General features: G+C 35.0%; 1 protein-coding gene and 1 long non-coding RNA gene across 3 annotated transcripts in view; one reads left to right on the forward strand and one right to left on the reverse strand.

Moving 5' to 3' along the window:
- The window catches only part of LOC140152597 (GTP cyclohydrolase 1-like), a 29,854-nt gene extending 13,195 nt beyond the window's left edge, over window positions 1–16,659 (reverse strand). The window contains exons 1-2 of one of the 2 annotated variants that reach the window (XM_072175004.1): window positions 16,520–16,659; window positions 9,024–9,427 (exon numbers count right to left, since the gene is read on the reverse strand). In XM_072175004.1, coding sequence (XP_072031105.1) covers window positions 9,024–9,408 — 385 coding nt within the window. In that variant the 5' untranslated portion in view covers window positions 9,409–9,427; window positions 16,520–16,659. Of the gene's footprint in view, window positions 1–9,023; window positions 9,428–16,515 lie in introns of both variants that reach the window. The other variant, XM_072175003.1, reaches the window with a different exon arrangement.
- Window positions 16,660–19,097: 2,438 nt separating this feature from the next.
- LOC140151806 (uncharacterized) lies at window positions 19,098–22,111 on the forward strand. The gene is made up of 3 exons (XR_011858962.1): window positions 19,098–19,257; window positions 20,489–20,633; window positions 21,781–22,111. It is a non-coding gene; the product is annotated as an uncharacterized lncRNA (long non-coding RNA).
- The last annotated feature ends 1,058 nt before the right edge of the window (window positions 22,112–23,169 follow it).

Consider the following 23,169-nt stretch of genomic DNA (forward strand, 5'->3'; position numbering starts at 1 on the left):
ATAGAGAGACTTTAGGGGACTTTTTAAATGAAGTTTTGTTTTTTAATGTCAATACATATCAAGGCATTAATAGCTTTATAATTTACAGTACTAATAAAGCTGACAGGTTTGTGCCTAGATAGCTGTTAACCTCCTTTTTGAAGCTGGCCCATTTCACAATTCCTAGAATGCGAGGCAGGAGTGAATTCCATGTGCGGGCTGTAGATAGAACGAAGGACCGTTCATGACTTGAAGGGGGTATTTTGACTATTTTCTATGATTTTCTAGTGAAAATAATGACAATTAATGTTAAATCAGTCCTTTTATTTTAATAAAAGAACATTTCATCACTAAACAGGACAAACTTCAAGCCAGAAACACCACTCACCACCCTCATTCATCCATACCAGGGATCCTCCCCCAAAATAAATACATAGAACATTTAACCTATTCCAAGTAAAACATACTTAAAACCTGGTGTGGGAAGCAAGTTCAAGTTTCTTATGACATTTAGTGAAGACAGGATCTTACTCAATGTCCGCATCAGTTACTCTATTTGATATACCTAACAACTTCCTATTCCCAATCCACCTGTTTCCTTAGAAAACCACATTTACGGGATACACCAGTCGGGTTGCGACAGTTTTAGTTTCTTAGCACCTCGGTGAAGCAATTTTTTTACACCTTGGCGAGACAAGTTTTTTAAATCATCAAGTTCTCTATAATGAATGCTCACAAATACTTACCAGCTAAGAGCTAATTGTCTGTTTGGTTTTGTTTGTCTGCTATGTGCACAGTGATTTTTATCACTTCCAGTGTACTTTTGTAAATTATAGAATTGGCCATTTTTGGCCATCGAACTTTGCTTGTTTGTGTGCCTACATTGGTTGTTTGGCTTATTGTGTCTGTTTATGTCCGGGGTTTATGTGCACTGTGATTTTCATCATTTGTTCTAGTGTACTTATGGATTATACCATTGATCCTTGTTGTTTTTGCAGGTTTAGCACTTCTGTGTGCCTTGGAAATGGTAATTTTTGGCTATCAAACATTACCTATTTCAAATGCCTACATTTGCTGTTTTCCCCACTCTACATACTCTCTAGTCTGTATTTTACTTGTTTCCCCACATCAAGTTGGTGTACCTTGCTCCTTTTCTTTCCAGTTGTTCATATTCAAGGTATCCTCTTGTATCATCTATTAATCCTTGATGTGTTTTGTGTCCTCATTACCCAATTTTTTTAAATTATGAGGTTAAAGTATGAGGTTATTTTCCTTCACTAACTTGGACAAATATTTTTTCACCCTTGGCATCATTTTTTTCTGGCCTGAATGTCCAAGGTGGAGCAATTTAATTTTGCTCAGATGGTGAGACAATTTTTTGTTGTTGAAAACAATCATGTCCCCTTCCTTGATATCTAATGGTGCATCCCTAAGGGTGTAGAACCACCAAAAGCAAATAAAAATGAACTTTTTAGGTGGCCATTTCTACCCAGCATGATATTGATAATATCTTTCACTTACTTTAGCTAGCAATGTTTTTTTTATAAACCAACTTTTCATAGTTCAACTTTTGATATCTTCATAGATTCATTTTTTTTTACAAAATAATTCCAAATGCCAACAACACCAGTTTGAGCATGTAACAAACCTGCCAGGTACTTACACCACTCATATTCCCACCGGGCCTACTTTTCTTGAAATATCAATTTGTTAAAATTTCCGGGAAAATTTCAAGTCAATTTCAGTGATTAGGATGCTATCAACCTTCTTTATGATCAGAACATTCCAACTGCATCAAAAACTAGGTCACACAGGTGCCAAATTGTCTCCAGTAGGCCTAATAATTATCTCCATTAGGCATACCTGAAGGCATATTACTGGAACTCATTACCAACATTAATGTTTCACTCTTTGCATATAGTGACTTGGTATGTGCCCATAAAGTATCAATACATTCAAGGCTTCTTGAAAATTTCTGAACATAAAAGTTTCATAAATTTAACTTAAAAATACTAGTGGAGTGAATTCTAGTTGTAGCACATCTCAATTAAAAATTATAAAGTCCAAATCATAGGAGACTGATCCTGATGTTTTAGACTGTGTACTAGACAAAGATGAACAAAAATAATTCTGTATTTTGATGCCTCACATTCACAGGCCTAGCCTTGACTATCCAAGCTGGCAAAAGCCAAGTCATTGAGAATATTGTCATGGTTGCGAGGGGAAAGAGCCCCGGGAAAGAGCTGATTTCACATTAAATTAGATTTTTTCTCAAACCAATTTTATATTGGAAATACTTTTTGGCAGGGGAAGTCCTCCTCCCTTCTAGTTACACCTTTGCTTGTTACATTTATGGGGCGAGACATTATTAAAAACATCTACCAAAAAGTAATTACCCCCTTAATGAATAACGGTCACCATTATTCAAAAACGATTGATCGTATGCCAAATTTGAGATATGCATTTGAAGCAAAATTTATTTCTGCGCATTATGACACCTCATTTGTTGCAATGGTCCCAATATTGATGTCGCAGCAGCATACATTTAAATGAATGTAACCCCAGATGTGAAAGTTGCAGTAAAATCCTATTGCTTTGTATTCGGTATCCGTTGCAGGAAATCTGTTTATGGATTATCCTTTTTGTTTCATGCTCTTGAAGGGGATCAAACCATGTGATACTGATATCAATAACAATTATCATTATTCACATCAGTGATCACTATTCACGTAATGTCGAATATATTGTAGCATGAAGATTTCAATATATTTTCTGACCAATAAGGTCATAAATGGCCTACAATAATTGTAAGTTGTCCTTTCAGGGGTAATTAGTTGAAATTAGTAATTCAAAATGTCCTGATTGGGCGGTGTTACCAACAGATGTAACCCTTTGTCTTCCACTTTTTGTGACCTTCTTGGTCACAGAAAACATTGAACTTGTAATGTTTTAATATGGGATTAAGTAAACAATGACCACTGATGTGAATAATAACAATTTTTTATTGATTATCACATGTTTTGACCTCCTCCAAATTCACGAAACAAGATGACTTATTCAATGAGAGCTGAAATGACATCGGCATTGGGACCATTCTTGGTCACAGAAAACATTGAACTTGTAATGTTTTAATATGGGATTAAGTAAACAATGACCACTGATGTGAATAATACAATTTTTTATTGATTATCACATGTTTTGACCTCCTCCAAATTCACGAAACAAGATGACTTATTCAATGAGAGCTGAAATGACATCGGCATTGGGACCATTCTTGGTCACAGAAAACATTGAACTTGTAATGTTTTAATATGGGATTAAGTAAACAATGACCACTGATGTGAATAATAACAATTTTTTATTGATTATCACATGTTTTGACCTCCTCCAAATTCACGAAACAAGATGACTTATTCAATGAGAGCTGAAATGACATTGGCATTGGGACCATTGCAGCAAATGAGGTGTCATAATGCGCAAAAATAAATTCTGCTTCGAATGCATTCTACATTTGGCATACGATCAACTGTTTTGGAATAATGGTTATTCATTCGGGGGGGGGGAGGTAATTACTTTTTGGTAGATGTTTATGACATAAATCATAAATCAGACAATTCTATGTTCAAATAATTATGTAAAATGTGACATAATCTGACCCACTCAGACTGAAGCCAGAAAATGTTGAAAATTAAGCTCCCAGTACTTAAACCGTCTGATGTTGAAATCTGTAAAATCTCTGACATACCTCATGTTTTTTGCTCCTTATTTTTGCCTATATCTCAATGTAATTATTGCCAACTTTTGTCTGATTGGATTATGTCACAAACTGTTCCAGATGTAAAACCAAATTGCTGCATCTATGTATTACCATACATCATTTACATGATACTTGTTATAATAAACTATCTCATAATTATTAGATATTTGTCTGCCACTGATTGTCCGTCCAGCTGTCATCTCAAATAATCCAAACAAGCACTACATTGTACAAACACCCGCATATTCTGACAGGAAATTAAGACTCTTTCAATAAATGCATGTTTGAGGCAATTAATTAGCTGGACTCATGAACCTAATGATCCAGGCGAATTAAATGAATACATATTGCAACTACTAACGAGTAGGTTGTTATATAGCTTGTCATATTAAACTTCTGATTGCTAATTATACAATGACCTATGAGATGATCAAATGTAAAGATAGAAGACTACAACGATCATGTTGATTTGAATATGAAATGTTTGATAATCTCATTTGGTACGAAAACTTAATTATGTCTGCCCACCTCTACATGTAGGCTACATAGTTATTGATTGGCTTTCCAATCTTCATAATTGAAATCTGATAAAAACATTACAATTCCAGGAAAAGTAACCTCATTGATCAGCTCTGAACACCGGTCATCAAATTTGCCTACAATCTATCCTGGAAGCTTACCCATGTTGGTATACAAATAAAACAACAGGTCAAAATAAATGAATATTAACCCTGGCATGCAGCTTCATTGCACTACTTGTTAACTTTGTCCCTATTTGCTTTTCCCCTGTTCGTTTTCCCCTTCAACACAAGCAACAAGTTAGTCAATAATCATGACGTCAGGCTAGCCGGCTGTGCTTCATTTTACCTATAGTCAATGAAATAAAGCGGGATCTGACGTATACACACACCAATCACTGCCTGTAGGCTGAGACTTAATTTAGCTTGCCTGCAATTATTCTGCTATCCAATACAGCTTGATGGATACCGTGAAATATATAATTTTGTGTGCCAATATTTTTAAATCTTTACATTCAACTTTGATGTTAGAGTGAAATAAGTGGACAAAAAATAAGTAAATATGTATACAAGCAATTGTAATAAAACACTGGCAAAATTATATACAAAACAAGAGTAAAATTGTTTTAAATCAGGGATATATAAAAATTAATGATGTGAAAAATCCAGCTTTGAAAGAGTATAGACGGTACAGCTGGGCATTTTGAGCTAAGTCTAGTTATACAGGCAAATAGCTGCAGGATTCTATGTCTGAATACGTGTCTATTTCATTGAAATTCTTACAGAAATTGGGAACATAAACATCCTAGAGTCCTAGACACTGTGGCATTTATGTGAATACAATTTTAAAATGTACAAAATATAATCATATAAAATGCAACTTTCATACAAGCTCTGTGTTAGTACCACCATTTTATACATGTTAACTTTAATCAAAGTTTTACCAGGATTCAAGATCATATGTGACATGATCTGGTCCATTGGGGCCAAAGGAGGCATTTTTGGAAATTGAGTTACTGTAATTATTACATTAAACATACAATAAGCTATCATTTACTGAAAACACCAAAGGTCTAGCATACTTGGTTATAAAGTTATGAAGTTTTTTGATGTCTATTTTCTTATGTATTCTATTGTTTTTAACTCCATATTTTAACCTTTAACTCAGTTTCAAATCTACTGCCTTTGGCCCCCATGGGCCAGATCGTGTCACGTATGTGATGCGATCAAGCAAAATCAGTCGAAACTCGGAAATATTAAATTTTCAGTTTCTTATAGGATAGCAAAAAGCATTTACAAATCCGGATTTTGCAGAAAACACCGTTGAAATTGAACATCCAGTTCCAAAGATATGATCAATTAAAGAGTTTCCAAAACAATAGGAAACAAAAGGAAATATGTCCTTTGTTTGGCTATATCTAGAAATCAATATTTCCGAGTTCCGACTGATTTTGCTTGATCGCATCACATATGTTGTTATACATTTTACATAATAGAAAAATTGCTATTCACATTGACACAAACACACAAATATCTCTAATGTTATATAATAAATTGTGAAAAACAAGGTTTTCCAGAGCGAGTCAAGCAAGTTTCAAAGTTTTGCAAACTGTGTGATTGTTTTGTTTTATATTCCAGTAGCTGCTACTGGAATAATAAAAAAATAAAAACACGTTTGATTACCTAGCACACCCAATTACTTAGCAAATCTGGTGTTTTTTTGTTGTTGTTGTTTTGTTTTTAAAAATTTTATATCCAAAAATGTCTTTAAATCAATAAAATTCAAATATTTTTGTTTAACACTTGGCATTTGATTTGTGATCTGAAAATTATGGCACATTTTCCATCAATCATGACGACTGGACAAAACTAGAACATAGGCTGGAAGGGGTCTGAAATAGGGTTGGTTGATGAGTTGCTCTTAAATTGAATTTGAAGGTTTGCAATTTCAACCTGCATGTCCATTCAAATTATAGTCATGCTCAATATTCAACTGCAGACTGAAATTCAGTTCTTTTTCAAACAACAGTCTCTAGTTTGATCCATCATATCTTGTAGACTTGCTTCTTGTGAGTGACATTTCCTTTTCAAGGTTCAACTTCATTCAACTGCATGGATTCGTTTTCAGAGTGCATGTTATTTGAACCTTATCTGGTCTGCATTGAAAGTGAGGAGATTCTAGCCGTGTTCAGACGGTTGTAGAATCCTTGAGGATCGGGGATTGTGATTCCCAAGTCAATCCCCAAGTGTGTGTCCACACGACTCCATTAAGGCCTGTAATCCTCAAGTTTCACAATGCCTGATGACGTCAGCTCGAGAATTACAACTGGACGCTGGATCATAATGAATATAAAAATGGGGTTGGATCCAGTCCCTGCATTCAGAGATGCTAATGAACTTTATTAATTAGTAAGACAAAGAAGTATGTTATAGATGAAGGTGAAAAGTTCATAAGTAATTAATAAATTAGATTTAGTTGGAATTGGTAGGTAATTAATTTGGTATTGGAAAATTGAAATAGTATCAAATATAAGACATGTACATGTATATAAAATGAATGAAATTGGAGATAAACATGTAAGAATAGATGATTTAAAAAAACGGCAGTCATGCAATGAGCAGGTCACATGTCAGGTCAAGCTCAGTGCTCGAGAATCGCAAAATGAATCGTTCACAAGGCAGTAGAGCTCGAGCATCACTCTGGGAACTTGTGAAATCCTCTCAAATTTAGGAAAAAATTTGAGGAAAACCTGAAGGACTGGAATCCTCAAAAGCATTCAGATGGTAGCTTTCACCAAGTCTGTACTCAAGAACCGCGGTGCTTAAGGCAAATAGCCCTCCATGTGGACAGGACTACTGTGATCTTTTGGTTCTTTAACCATGTACTCAGAAGAAACATAATCATTCCCTGCAGTGAAAGGGCCAAATTACCTTATGATTGGAACTAGAACATAATCTCATTCCCTGCATTGAATTCAATTTAGTTTCATATTTGTTTCATGATCTACAATGTACTGCTTGTTTTGAATGTGTCTTCATTTTTTTTTGCAAACCTGTGCAGGGACACTCTTTTCCATTCTTGTTTCAAAGGTAAAGTTTTTCCCATCCTTTTAAAATTAATAATTGTGTGAAACTGAATCTTTCTTATCACACATCAATATTAATGGCTACTTCTAGTATAATATACATATTATGTATAAAATAAAATAACAAATAAATTTAGGGATTTATGCATAATGCCAATTAACCCCCAGGCCACTGCACACTTTACAAATTTTCACTGACCACTGTGGCCCAAGACACACCTTATAAACGATTATACACAAGTTCTAGATCAAGTTCATTATTTCACTTTCATAACATATTTTGATTTCAGTACATTGTTAGATTCCTTTTGTCACTTTTTCAACTTACTCCTTGTAATATGTTTTCATGTGAATATTTTAGAGCCACCATGTTTTGTGTTTTGCAAATTCAAATTCTGTTTGGTAAAAACTGAACTTTTGGTGTGTTTTGGTTTTCTAATTGAAACTGAATGTTTACCTGGCCAGGTCTGAAGTATCTTACATGTATTTTTTTGTTTACTTTGATAATTTAGACGATTTAAAAAAAAGTAACGAATCTGACAGCATTTGTTGCCAAAAATGAAAAATTAATTTGGCTTTTACATTTGTGAGAAAACTGATAAAACAGGAAAATGATAGGTTTAAAATATTTGCTTCATGGTCTATATTGTTTTCAACAACTCTTCCTATACCTTTGTACAGGAGCCAACTGTTGTTAATCCGTGATGAATCCACTGTCCAGTAGCGTAGACGCGAACGCAAGGGTACGCGTACGCGTTACGCATGAGCGCGTAAAAATCGTCATGCCTGGAACGTATGCGTAAACATGAACTCTCTTGGCGGTAGCAGCTAAATATTATCGCTATATTGTGTAGTTTTATTGCCGACATCAAGAGAGAAATACCGCGATCTTTTTGTAAGGTTGAATGGCAATGACATTTGAATGGACATTCCGAATGAAATAATCATTTGAATTAGACATCTTTAGCTTGTTTCGTTGTTGAAAGGGATTCAATCATGTTTCACTGTTGTTCATCACCGATTAACAACTCGCGTCCGGCGCGTCTGAGTGGTTTACTTCGCTCGGGCAGCTAAAGCTGCCCTCGCGAAGTAAACCACTCAGACGACGCGGACGCATCGTTGTTAATCATTGATGAACAACGGTGAAACATGATTGAATCCCTAAATGAATGTTAGGTTTTTGAAGATATACATTTTTCCCAAAAAGACCTTTTTTTGTGTGCACATGTTTTTGGGGAAAAATCCATATCTTCAATACGAAAAGGTCAAATTTTTCAATTGATCATCGGCTTTTCATCCCAGCTACATACACTTAAAGTACATATCATTAGATTTATAAAGTTTACTCCGAGGACTGTTAAATATAAAAAATATCAATTTTTAATTATTTGCCATAAAATGTGTATTATATTGCGAATTTCAAAAAATCAAAATTATTTGGTATTAGATGGACATTCTTGGTATAAAACATTTGATATGTCTGATGTACTCTGATGTCCCACAAAAAATACTTTCTAAATGCTCATACCACACCCCTTAAAGTATTCCACTGTTGGTGTTCAACAGCTCCAATCAAAACACACAAAAGCGCAAGCAAAGATAGTGAAAGATGATTCTAAACAAACAAACAAACAAAGAAATAATGCCTTAGATTTGCACCTTGCATCATTCAATCCCTCTTACCTTGTATTTTCTCATCATATCCTTTAGTGAAAAACATGAGAGCTTTAGCAGCACGCTCAGGTGTTTTCAACAGTCCCTGTCTAGTAGGGTCTTCTCCTACACTTGCTATTAATGATCTGTATGCTTTTGTCATCCCAGGAAGTTGCAAGTCCGAATCATGCCTAGTAAGCTCAGCTAGTGGCTTTTCTTTGTCTTTTAGGTGATAGTTTAATACTACACCACTGTTCTTATCCGGCACTGGTTTTAAAGCTGTATAAGGACTGTCCCCTCCATTACTAGCTGTTGATTGGCTTATTAAGTTCAGCTTTGCAGTCATGGCATTGATAGAATCATCTTCTAATGGTATAGTAGATGTGGGAGTGTATCCATTTGTTAACTGATCCATTGCAATCTGACAGTAAATCCTAGAATAATAATAACACAATACACAAATAAACAAAGATCAGAAATTATGTTAATTACTATAAATACCGACTGTTTCAGTTTCGATCGGACATTGCACTTGCAAATTACACATAATTGCATAATGCATATACCACATTCTGTGTTGTAATTTCTATCTGTTGACTGATAGAAAATGACCGAATCTGCAAGGATTTGGATTATATAAAATCTCTACATTATACATTAACTGGAAAAAAGAAAAAGAATATAACCAGGTGTTGAGGGACTTCAATCAAATAGAAAGCCTTCATTCAATTCACTGAAACTGTTTATACTTGTAGTATACAACAACTGTACATTTTGTTCCTTGAAAACCAGAAAGAGTTTTACACAATTATTAATATATAAATACTCACACATACCACCCAAAATTGTGGCAGGACTGGCACCCCCTGAGCTGACCCCATCCCATATGCACACTAAACATTTGGTTTTTGGGGCGCCCTCTACGGAGGCGTCCCACAATATAGGCATGTACTTGTGAGTAGCTTCTAATTTCAGTCTTACTAGATTTACTCCGCAATTGTTGTGCTATTTTGCTAAAATTATGCCCTTGCTCAGAAATAAATCCACAATATGCTTGGATTTGATTTTATTATTGTTTTCTGTTATGCACAGGATAAAATGGTGTGCGTATATTCTTTGTTTAAAAGACAAAATTAATGGATTTGTAAAAACACCAAATAAATCGAGACCTTTGACCTTTGTAACCACTTTGACCTTTGTAACCAGTTTACGCCTCTTAGAACCCGATGAGCGGTGACCAACACTATGGATTACAATAGCCTAATCTGAATGGCATAGTCCAATAAGCTCAAATAAACAATCATAGTGCAAAATTTGACCTAACTTGCAGAGTATGAGTTTTTGTACCCAAAGTTTCAAAGTCAGGCATCTTATCAAGATCAAGATAGTGATAGTGACATAACAATTAACACGCTTATCTTACCAAGGTCTTATCTATCTGCATGGTAATTGGAAATATTATTATGGTGTAGCCTATTTGTTTTAAGGATGAAACAACTGGCTCCTTTTGCATGGAAATTAGAACAAATTACTATACAAGCTGTATCAAAAGTTTGGTACCCAGCAGTTTTGATAGTAATTGAAAAGCCTGGTTCTTCCAAATGCAATATCGGGCCCCCCTTAAAATGATAAAATGATCAGACCATAAATCTTTTGTGACTGTTTATGACATTAATCAACAAATTATGCGGATCCTAGATGTGTCGAGGATATTATGTTTATGAACAAAACGTTACGTTTGTATTTTCAACATTGTTAATCATTGCTACGTGTATGTTAACAAATGAAAGTTCTGTAATTATTTTAATTCTTCAATGCTAAGTTAGTAAGTATTCTTTTGGATATCATCAAATTGTAAATCTCTAGTCAGATTTTCAGTGTGTTAACAACTATGTATCAAAGATGTTACGTTCATGTACAAAACATTAACGTTCTTATCTTGTAAACATTGTATACCCATATAGCTACTTTTGAAGAATGAATGTTCTGTAATTGTCTTTTATCCTTCATCTCTATTAGATTTTCAGTGTATTAGCAAGTAGATGATGTATATGTATCACAGGCGTTATGATGTATATGTATCACAGGCCCGGGATCACACACGTTATACATTCATAAAAACTTTTCTTTTGGTCAACATAGGGGTAGATCCTCTTCTATACTATCCATCATATACCCCCCTGCATAACGAAATTCAACAATATTCAATATCCAAAGCAATATCATCACTACAATATGCCCCAAAATTGAACTCCCCCACCCCACATAATCGCAAATTGACACGACAGCTTCATTCCAATTCAATTTATTTCATCCAAAACGGTCCTGTGATACACCTTCCCCAATCAAACACATTTGTCTTGCATTTGATCATCTTCTACTCTTCCCTAGAAAAAATCATTATGATACCAAATCCCGGGACCAAATCTAAACACCATGCCATGGAATTCACCATATCACGTCCAAGCTCACATAATTTGGGCGCCCCATTCCTTTTTAAAGGAATTTTTATTTTCCCATTTTTTGAAGGAGGACATTTTAATAGCCCCTCTAAACAATAGCCATGTTCATTGGCACTTTTTCTATTGTGATATTGCCAGCGCACCCATTTATTGTGACAAACGATAATGCTGATGTGGGCGGCTTCAAACCCTTTTATAAAAACCAATTTTTCCTTTGAAAAACATGAAAAAAAAGTTCTTTTATGAGCTATTCTTTATGTCAAGATTTGCCAAAATATGTGACCGTCCACGGCGAATGAGCCGTAAATTCCTCCCCCAGTCAATTTTGTTTTATTTTGTGTTTAAAAAATAAACATCATAAACTTAAAAATGGTATATCATTTGACTTCAAACGATATCCAGAAGCGAAGTTATGGTTTGTTAAACTTTGCTCCTTCAACAAAATTATAGCTTTTTACGTTTTTACATGTGTCTCTTTTTCCACATTGTTGGCAATAAATATCAAACAGTCATAATTGGCGGCCATTTCAAATCATCCCCAAGTCAACGAGGTTTTTAAGAAAGTTCTCTCATTGTTAATTGTTGGTTATGCATACCTGTACAAAATACAATGCCTGGTAACCCACCACTTGAACAGGATTTAGCAATATAAGCAAACAAAGACCAGAGCTATTAAAAGTTCTATAGCCATCTAAGGTAGAAGCTTATTATCCACTTCAACAATAGGATTATTGATTAGTTTTGACTATCGAAATGAGACGGATGTCGGGCCAGCTTAAGTTACCGATGAATATGACCTTCGTACACATTTTACACCGTAACTCAGAATACAATTTAGGGAATTTACGGCTCATTTGTGCTGCCGGTCACATATATGTGTATTGGTATCCAATTCAAAAGCCTCATTGCATTTACAGATATATGCCTGCTGATCTGCGATGTGAAAGACAGGCAAATTTGGCTGACCATTCCTTCATTTTTAATGTGGTAAATTTCATATTTTTGAATACAAATTTTTATCAAAATATTGCTGACTGTCATACCATTTATATCGTGATCGTAATAATGAAAACTTATCGCGATAATCTAAAACATTATCGTGAACATGCCTACTAAACAATATTGGTTTTTCAATTTATGAAGCATATAAATTTATGCATTTACAATGAATTTAGCAGTTTATAATATAAGTTATTCATTGCACAACAGTTTGGCGTAGTCAGTTTTTTGGAAGGGGTACAAATTGATTCTTCTCTACTCTAATCTAATGTAGCTTTCTTCTATAATCGCTCATGAGCCATTCTTCTACTCTTACATAATTTCCTCCTATGTGCCATTCATTTCTACTTAAATACCATGAGCTAAATGAGCTATAACCCTTACTCTATTTGATCTTGATCTTGATGTGGTTTCTGCACAAAACGCCCCGGAAGCGACTGTTGACGTGCATAGGCCCATTGTGAGGAATGAGTAGCGTGACCATTAATCCAAAGTAAACTTATTGAAAAGATCAGCTTTTCACATTTCGATGGCATTTTAAATCTTGAGTGAGTGAGTGAGTGAGATAATTAATGTTATCCAATAGGAAACTTCTTGAGCGTGATTGGTATTAAACTTTCATAACCAATCACAAGCTTCCAAGTAGGTTTAGATATCATCTTTAAACCAATCATATGGCTGGTATAATTCAGATCACCAATAAAGTGGGTGGTGTCCCTTGAGATGGTCTACATCTTGGAAAAGGGTTGGTTTGGCCAAATGTAAGGGAGTTATTTCTTGGCCAAAACCACATTTATTTAGTGAGTCAGATACATTGTAGTTGGAGAACAGGATTAATTTTGAACATACATGTACCATCTGTTGTGGCAAACTACTATCATCTAGAAATGTAGCTCCTCTTTTAACATGTGAGAAGATTCACTTTCTTACTTTCTCACACCAGAATTTTAACTCTGCATAAGGGTGAACTTTCTCTTTGAATCCCTTTATATTATATATTTATAATTAAAACTAAATCTACTTAAACATGAACACATCATAAATAGTGAACAAATATTAATAACCAATTGTGTTATTTATCAAATATCTCCCTGAATTGGGAATTATACTATATCACACCCATCAAACACATGGTCTATGCTCTGATTTATCATGAGCTATTCTTCACTCTAATCTATCATAAGCTGAAACCTCTGTAGTAAAACTGATGATACATTGTACACACATTCATAACTCTCGTTTATACAGCAACCGACAACAAACATGAAGGTATCATTGCACAGATAAAACTTGGTACAATTATTTTGACACTAAATTTGACATATAAACCCACTAACATAATCAATAATCTGCAGTGGAACAGTTGGCCACATTACACACAAAACCATACAATGGGTTTACAGCACATCTCCAGATCCCAAGTATCCAAGTGCTATCTCCTCTCAACATCTGGACAAATTTCCCCCATTTAATTAAATTGCAATATTAACAGACCTTACATTTTATGCCTGGACAAGGAGCTTAATGAGCTTCAGGTCCTGGTTCTTCAAGATGGCTCCTGGTCCTATAGTTTGTAGTGTAAAATATTGGACACACCACTGACACCAGGAGCCAAAACTTGGCAACCATGGGGTAAAAAAAGCATGGTTGCCTGGCTTATAAGCCTCGAATATTAAACAGTTATCGAACAGTGATCCTAAGTTCATAATTTGTCATTTCAGTGTGACTTTTAAGCTTGCCTAATGATTTTAGGAAATATCTAAAAATGACCTAGACCTACTAAATGCCCCCTTTGAAAAATGCAACACCCCTGGGGCATTTAATAGAGGAAATACCATAGTCATGCAGAATTCTTCACATGCAAACAAAATTTTGTGGATAAAAAATCAAAAATTTCATTAAAACACCAAACATTTGTGAAAATCAGGAACAAAAGTTTTTATTTATCAGGAGAAACACCTGAATTCATTTTCTTTTGAAGTTTGTATTTTGCAATATGATGTGCAAAAACTGTGTTGAGTTTTTCAGTATCACATAGGTCTTCCAATTGATGTAATTATAACAATCCATCAAAGAAAGTGCTATTGTCATGTGTAACACTCCCAACACTGTAATTAGCTAATTACCATATATGGCTTCAAATTTATTTTTTTTAAACACATTTCCTGAATAGTCTTTGTAATTTTTTGTTGACAACATCTATGGCCATCTCAAAAAAGGGACATAATTTAGGTGACTTTTATTCAATTTTATTCCAGCTTGCATGTTTTTGTAACACTCCTGACACTTTGCTTTCTAGATAGCCTCAAAATGAATAAATTTACAAATCACATTAAAATTGAATTACATTTGTTCAGTTTCATTGCTGAGCCTGGATTACATACAATTAATTGTCAGGAGTGTTACATGTTTTGAAAATCTTGAAGATCTTGTTTTTATGTACATGTATATTTCTTGAATATGAAGGTCTTTACATCATGATTGGTGCAGTTTGGCTTCAGGGGTATATTTTTAGGGCTAAAAGAACACCAACAGGCTGGTAATTTCTGCAGGATTGCAATTATTTTTTACTTTGCCCATATTGCACAGAAATGGAATGCTCTTTTTAAAAGCACAGACGAACAATGCAACCAATGTGGAATATGTATGGTACTGATGGTAGTGTCTTGTTTACAATGAAAATTCTTGAATTTAACCTACATGTAAATACAAAAAAGCAACAAAAACAACATCATTAAAATTAGTTACTTGCAAGCAAAAAAAAGTATAGCAAAGGACTCTAGCCTCAAACGTGTTTCATGTGCATATATTCAAGACTCTAGAGAGTTCTCAAGTAAGTTTGTTTGTTTAAACGGTCGCTCTGTGTGGAGACACGCTTGGGTCCTGAAAATTTCCAAACGGCTCGCCAAAAAAGCGCTTGCCCCCCTCGGCCCGCCAAAAATCGCACCCCCCCCTCTTGGCCCGCCAAAAATCTTTGCCCCCCCCTTGGCCTTGCACATGCCAAATTTTTTGGATCCCAATTTGCAAACCTTAAATGGTCTATACACATACAGGAAAATGTGCATATAAGCGTTTCTAGAGCGTTATATTTAAAAGGCGCCCCAAGAATGTGTGCCAAAATTGCACCCCCCTTCTCGGCTTGCCAAAAATTGCTTGCCCCCCCCTTTCGGCTCGCCCAAACATTTTTGCCCCCCCCCCCCAATTTTACCCTCCCCCAGGGTTCATAATTATTGCACAGCCCCTAAGCAGGGCTTGAAATATGTTAATTTCCCAGGAAGCAAGCTAAAATTCCCACAATTTTTTAGCATGTTTACAACAATGACATTATACACCATCGGTCTCTGTGTAATCCCTATGGCCTTACATTTCGTCAGCTTCAATCCAGTGCGTATTGGTCCGACACGTTAAAATGTGGTGTATGGTCGATCGCCACTATGGAAAACACAAAATTTCACTTTGTATTTACGATACACTAAAGTTAATTAATTACGGTAATTATTAATTAGGCCTACATGTAAATTGGCTAATTTTGACTGCTGAGACTTAGCAAAATGAAAAACATCATTAAAAATATGTAGTAATTTTCAAAAAAATTACTAAAAATCACTATATTTTAATATTGAGTTGCCAATATATTGATCCCTTTAAACTCTCAACTGCAAGTAAGTATATGAACTTAGATCATGATGATCCCCCAATTCATGCATTGCACCCCCCGGACATGCATAGAACATGAATACAAAATGTCAGGTTGTCCGACACAATACACACAATAATAATTTTTTGTGACCACCCACCTCCTGTCAAAATGCCCCTGCTGTATTCTACGGAGGACAACCAACCAAGTACCAAGTAATATTCTCAACAAGAACATGATCAAAAATGAATGACAAGTCAACAACATTATCATGAACATTACATTTGTACATTAGCCAGAAACTTCATGCCCTTTTCTTTCCTATCCTCACACAAAGTCGTATCGGAGACTTCAGTGGAAATTGTAGTGAAGAAGACTGAGTGTTTCGGCTACATGTACATGAACATGACATTTATAAGCTTACCTACTTCACGGTACTGCATGGGACACAACACAAATCCTGGCACGATGACACCTGTTCTCCGTAAGTATGAAGTAATATCTTCGCTCTCTCAAATCAGAAATACTGCTGTTTTTTTGTTATTAGATACTGAATACTTCTGAATACTAGTGCTGTTGAACTTTGATTGCGTGACTATCCGTCTTATCCCGCTGATTTCTGATAGCTGAATGAGCGAATACTGATTGCTCTGCTGCTGCGCTGAATGGATTGGTGAAAAAAATTATGTCAGATTATGTCACAGATTGATTGTACTATCAAGGGCGCACCCCACTAAATAACGGTATCAGTAAATAGGAGCCATGCAGCCAAAAGTGTCGCAAGACTAAGGATTATAATAATAGGCCTAGGTAAAAATTGACAAAAATCCTTAAGGGGTGGGGTATGAACGTTTGGACAGTATTTATTGTGGGACATTAGAGCACATCAGACATATCGAATTGCATTCTGAATACGAAGAATGTCCTTCTGATATCAAATAATTTTGATTTTTGAAATTCGCAATGTAAGGCCGTGTAAAATTAATATTTTGGTTCTCGTCCCCTCCCTCCTCAATTTCTGGGATTTGTCAGATTTTTTATTTTTTTAGATTTTTCAATTTTTTAGACTTTGGAATGATTTATGAAATCTTCATACATATAAATAAGTTTATTAGAGAACAAGCATCACTTCCAAGTCTTTTTGTGTAACTCTAGGAGGTTTATCACTCAGAATCTCACATTTGAAAAAAAAAAAAAAAAGGGCCTCATCGTTTCCTCGGGCACTGTTGGAAAAAACCGAAAAAAACTGACAATGCTAATTTTACATTGAAAAAAAAAAAAAAAAAAAAAAAAAACAACCTCCCTCCCTCATCAATTCATGAAAATCCTCTGGACGAGAACCAAAACATTAATTTTATACGGCCTAATACACATTTTATGGCAAATGATTAAAAATTGATATTTTTGATATTTAACAGTACTCGAAGTAAACTTTATACATGTAAATCTGATGATTTATACTTAAAGTGTATATAGGTTGGATGAAAAGCCGACGATCAATTGAAAATTTTGACCTTTCGTATTGAAGATATTGATTTTTGATTTTTGTCAATTTTTACCTAGGCCTATACATTATGTCTTTAAAACTAAGAGTAGCAACCCCGGGGTAGCAACTTCATTTATTTGGTATGCGGAACACATGGAACATGGATATGTAATGTCTATGAACAAAATCATCACTTTAATACCGTAAAATGGGGTAACTTTGGGCACTTTTCAGAGTTTTTAAACCACTGCTTCCAAACAAAACCAATTATATTTCTAATTAACTCTTTTTGTGACATTAGTGTTCCCTTCTACACCATGAAGTTGAAAAAGATTTTTTAATAATTTTGTAAGGGTGCCCTAGGGGTTAAAAAATGACCTGACCAAAGTTACCCCGCCTTTGGGGCAACTTTGGTCACAGCTAGTATTAGGCCTACATTCCATGAAGGAAAAAAAATCAAAAAAATTGATCTTCGCTGAATATGGGCAAGTTGTTGTTTTTTGTGACATTTGACACCTTGCAAAATTAATCAAACACACATCCTTGCTCACAAATATCGATTTTTATTTTTTCTGAAAAAATGTAAAAAAATGCTGATTTTTGGTCAAAAATTCCGCTTTTTTCGTAAACTTCAAGGAAATTACACATGAGCGACTATTATTTCTTCCAAACATATTTCTTAACAAATTGACACCAAATATGACTAAAAACAATATTGCTGTACGAAAATATGACCATTTAAAAAATATATTTGACCGACCAAAGTTACCCCGCTGACCGAAGTTACCCCATTTTACGGTACTCCCCCATTCCAGAAAAATACAGCACTACTTTTTGGGGATTATTAAAATATTATCAAGTTCTGCCAAATGAAACATAGCTCAATCTTAATCATTCATTTAAGTTTTAATTCAGACCGTAAAATTGGAATTTTACACATAGTCATATCTATCCTGTTTTTGACCTGATCATGACAGGCCGAAGTCGGGCCAAGATATGCCTTGAGGGCGCATTCAGCGTCCCATGACTGATTGAAATCAGGGAAATACACGTGAAAACCTTTTGCGCGATTTTAGACCTTTTCGGCAACAATTTACTATAAAATACTACCAATCGATTGAAAATCGATGAAAATTTAATATAAAATTATGTTTCAACGTACGGGTAGTCTGCCGATTAGATTTGAGATATGGGCGGTGGGCGTTTAAACAGCACCATGACCATTTTCGACCCCTCTACCCTGAAAACCCGTTTCTGGCCATTTTCAGTCCGCGGGCCTACTTTATTCAAAAATGGTTGTTTTGCAACTTTTAGGACGATCTAAGTTCATGTATAGGTCTCAAAGTTTTATTTAAGCTATAACATGCTTCTCTTTTTCCTTACAAGTCCACAGAAAAGGCCCAAAATAGTGGAGTGATTTAGTGGTGTGCGCCCCTATACGCACCCACACGCACGGTACGCGTGGGTGAATAACGCAATTCAGACGCGCGCTTTAATAGCGTGGAAAGTTCGTGCATTAATAAAACTGCAGCTGAAAGGGTTTCTCTGGTTAAATTTTTAGTCGGAAACTGTGACGAATTGACCTAAAATCAATTGTTATACTGTTCCTTCAAATTCTGATGCTATGACACCAAAATATAACGGTCGAAATTTCACTGAACATTCGTGGTTAAAAATGAGGTAAGTTTATCACAAACGGTTTTTTTTAAACAACTTAAGTTCAAAGGCAAAGTATGAAAGTTGAAACGTCTCTCATGAAATATTTGTTGCATATTGTGAAAGACCGTGTTTATAAGAGTATTTTGGTGAAAACATGACTGACAAAAGACTAAAATGTAGCTGCAGTTTCAAGTTAAATAGTCCAAATTAAGTATGTCTACACGTAAGCCTACAGTTATAACTGTTGAAGCTTCATTTAAAAATAATCGGAAATGCAAAAAACATACCTTCATGCTTCAATAAGCTTCATTAAATCAGCATCACTTCCGTCACATGAAAAGATGGACGATTTTTGTCCCTTTAGACCACCTAGACATGATACTTTTCATTTAGGTTTATACTTTTTAACGTTTGACAAACACTTTGAAATTATACTTTTTAACATTTGACAAACACTTTGAAATTATACTTTTTAACATTTGACAAACACTTTGAAGTCAATGTTTAATGTATTGGAAGGATAATGATGAGAATTCGTGCTGATCTTGATGTTGACTATCTGTGGGATCCTTTGGATCCAGCTTGAGATAGTCAACACAAAAACATCATTATTGGAGCCTTTTATATGCCACCTGATTCTGGCTCTTATGTTTTAGACCTGATAGCTCCTGATGCAGCAATCCTTGTCCAAAATTGACCTATCCAAAGGTCCTCAAATTTGGCTATAGCAGGTGATTTTAACCTATCCCACATCGAGTGGGACTGGGACAGCTAGTCCACACTACCCAGTTGTCAAAAAACAGGCTGTGTCGTCAGCTTATTGAAATCTCAAATGATTTTGGACTTGATCAGGTTGTGAAATACCCTACCAGAGGGGACAACATTTTGGATTTATTTTTCACAACAAATTCTTCTCTTGTTGAGAAAACCAGAGTTTTGCCGGGAATGAGCGATCACAACGGTATTCCTTTAATCACCATTGACACCAAACCAAAAACAAACAAAACTAAGCCTAGAAGAGTTTTTCAATTCTTTAAGGCAGACTGGTCAAGCATCAAACATGATTTGGCTGAAGTTAGTTCAGATTTGTGTGATATCGTCCCTGATCTTGTGTCAGCTAATGAGCTTTGGATGGGTTTCAAAAACAAATTCTTTGTTTTTGTGTTTTTGGATGAATCGTTTATTGGGCCTAATCTTGACTCAATGAGAAAATAAATGGCCGTGCATCGTTTGTTTGTCATCCGTTTTGTAGGTACAGTTACACGTTGTTATTCGTGCTTGGTGCCATGAGCCTCTACATAATTGTGTACACCATGACAGGAGCATTGCAGGATAAAATAGACCAACTGGAGGAGAAACTATTAGCTATAGATACTAGAACGGTAGCACTAAGAAAGGTACAAATAATAATAAATTTAGAATCAAAACTCAAATTGGTTACAACGCCAAGTCATGATAAAATGCACGATACTGAAATTCGTCACCCGCATAAGAATGGTTGAAAAATGAGGACAAATGTTCAGGACTCGATCAGTGCCAAATCAAGGTCCAGATTTTAATGTCTCATACCGGTAGCTCATTCCACTCTCATCTATTGAAGACCGATTAATTTTTCAATATGTAATATGTTTGTATTATCTCTCTTTTTCTTTAATATTTCTCTCTTTCTTGAAGAGCCTCATGGGAAAGAAACGGGCAAGCCTTTTCAATCACATCTAGCTGTTCGCATCAAAACTAAACACATTTATCATTTAAAGGCCCATTCAGTGCTCTCGGCACTTGTAAGTGTACAAAAAATTAAACTGTTTATAAATTTGCTTAAAAGTGAAGGATAAGTCATTCAAATTGTCATGTGGTATTTTTGAAATTTGGCAAGAAACAAAGAAAACAGCAGGATTGACGAAGTTGGAGCCCCATTCAAATACGTGTAACTAATTATTATTTATTTAGGCCTATACTAAATTACATTCACAGATTTATGTAAATGCTTTATTTTGTCTCAAATACATGGTTTTCGGCTGAACCACTAGCATGACTAGCAAACTATGTTAGCAAATGACAATGACAAAGGTTCCAAAATCTGAATTTTGATTTTTACGATCGTCCGGATGAATAAATCACTGAATGGGCCTTTATAAGAGTAATGGGAAGAGAACGTGGACCATTTCCAACTTCGTAAAGTTTAATTCCAAAATAAATTTAAAAAACTGTACATTTTTGGAATGGAAATGAGTTTAGAATCCTATGCTAACGTCAAATTTTAGAGTTGGACAGAGTGAAATAATCATGTTTAAATCAAGAAGAAATGGGAGGAAATATTTATAAACTTGTATTTTATCAATATCAAGTGAAATAATACATTTTTAGTGTTGATAAGTAGCAAGAAATCTCAAATTTGGGCGCAACGCAGGTGCCCGGCGCAGGTGTCTCCTCTTATTCTGCCCCAATGTGGTCTAATTGATAATAATATATTGAGCACTCGTATTACATCTCATTACTTACAAACTAAAATATAGGCTTAATTGTTTTCTTATCTCTTCTTAGATGGTGAGTGAAATGCACCGTGGACAAATTATGGCTCGTATTCTGAAGCTAGAAGAGAAAGTCTTTGGCCATGTTGGCAGTTAATCATATCGTATAACCTTTGAGATAACAATGCTCGCCATTAATGCGCTGAAACTTCTAGTAACTACATACATTTTCATGATGGAAACATAACCTCGGACGGAGTCGGACATGCAAAACCCAAATGAATTGAAATGCTTTGACACAATTTGAGACGACTGTATGCTGTGCGTCTTTCTTAGGATTGAACAATCAAACTTTTCATAAACTTCATAAATGGAGATTGTTATGATAAAATAATAAGAGACACGCCCAAGATATATAGCATTTACTTTTGTGTGAGAATTTTGGTTACTAGTTCTTAACCTTTTTTTGAGTGATTTTGGCCATATGGACCTAAAAAGTAGTTTACATCTAGAGGCCTCATGATTTTCAATTTCTTTTTCTATTCTGGAAACGTAATTCAAGTGAATAATTGAAGGGCGTATTTGGCGTTTTGACCCAAATAAAATAAGTAAACGATGACCTTTTTCTGCGACCTGTGTAATTGTAATTATTTGTAATTTTTGTAATTATTTGAATTTTGTTGAAATAAACTCGTATTCTCGTAACTAGTCATTGTTGTCATTTTAAACACCGAGAACGCCTTTTTCGCGACGATTTTTGTCATTTTGACCAAACGTTTACCAGCAAACACACAAATGTTCTTTTAAATAACATTTAAATGTCGGGTTATGTAAAGGTCACAAAAACATTTTTAAAACGTAATTGTAAAATATTTTGGCAAACATTTTTGCCAATTATTTTGTGAACACTTAAATAGCATTCTGTTTTAGAACGTTTTGTATCAAGTTTAAAACAAAATTGTTTGAATGTTTTTAAAACGTTTTTACACCCTTTATATAAACCGTAAACCGACATTTAGATGTTTCTGTCAAACGTTTTCTTGGGTGGGTAGGCAATGTACATGCCTACTATAGGCATGTACATAGTATATGTTATGCATGATATAGCAGTGGCGTAGCCAAGGGTAGGGAGGGGGCAAAAGAGGGGCAGCCCCCCCCCCCATGTGAGAAGTCATGCCGCCCTTGTGGGATGATGACCGCCCTGATAATTAAGATTTCTAGGCCTTTTGTACTTTTTAGCCCATTTTTGACAAATTTTCGTCAAAGTTTGCCTCCCACCTTTGCACAACATCTGAAAAAGTGCTGGCTCCACCACTGTGATATAGGCCTAATGCATTTTTTACTCATACAATATGTTTTTAGTTTAAATGAAATGCATATCTCTTCGATAATCACACCCACCTTCAAACTACCACTATCTTGTATCTTGTATATATCGTTATTAAAGCAAATTTGGAAATTA

The sequence above is a fragment of the Amphiura filiformis genome, chromosome 5 (genome assembly GCF_039555335.1).
Source record: "Amphiura filiformis chromosome 5, Afil_fr2py, whole genome shotgun sequence".
NCBI lineage: Eukaryota > Metazoa > Echinodermata > Ophiuroidea > Amphilepidida > Amphiuridae > Amphiura > Amphiura filiformis.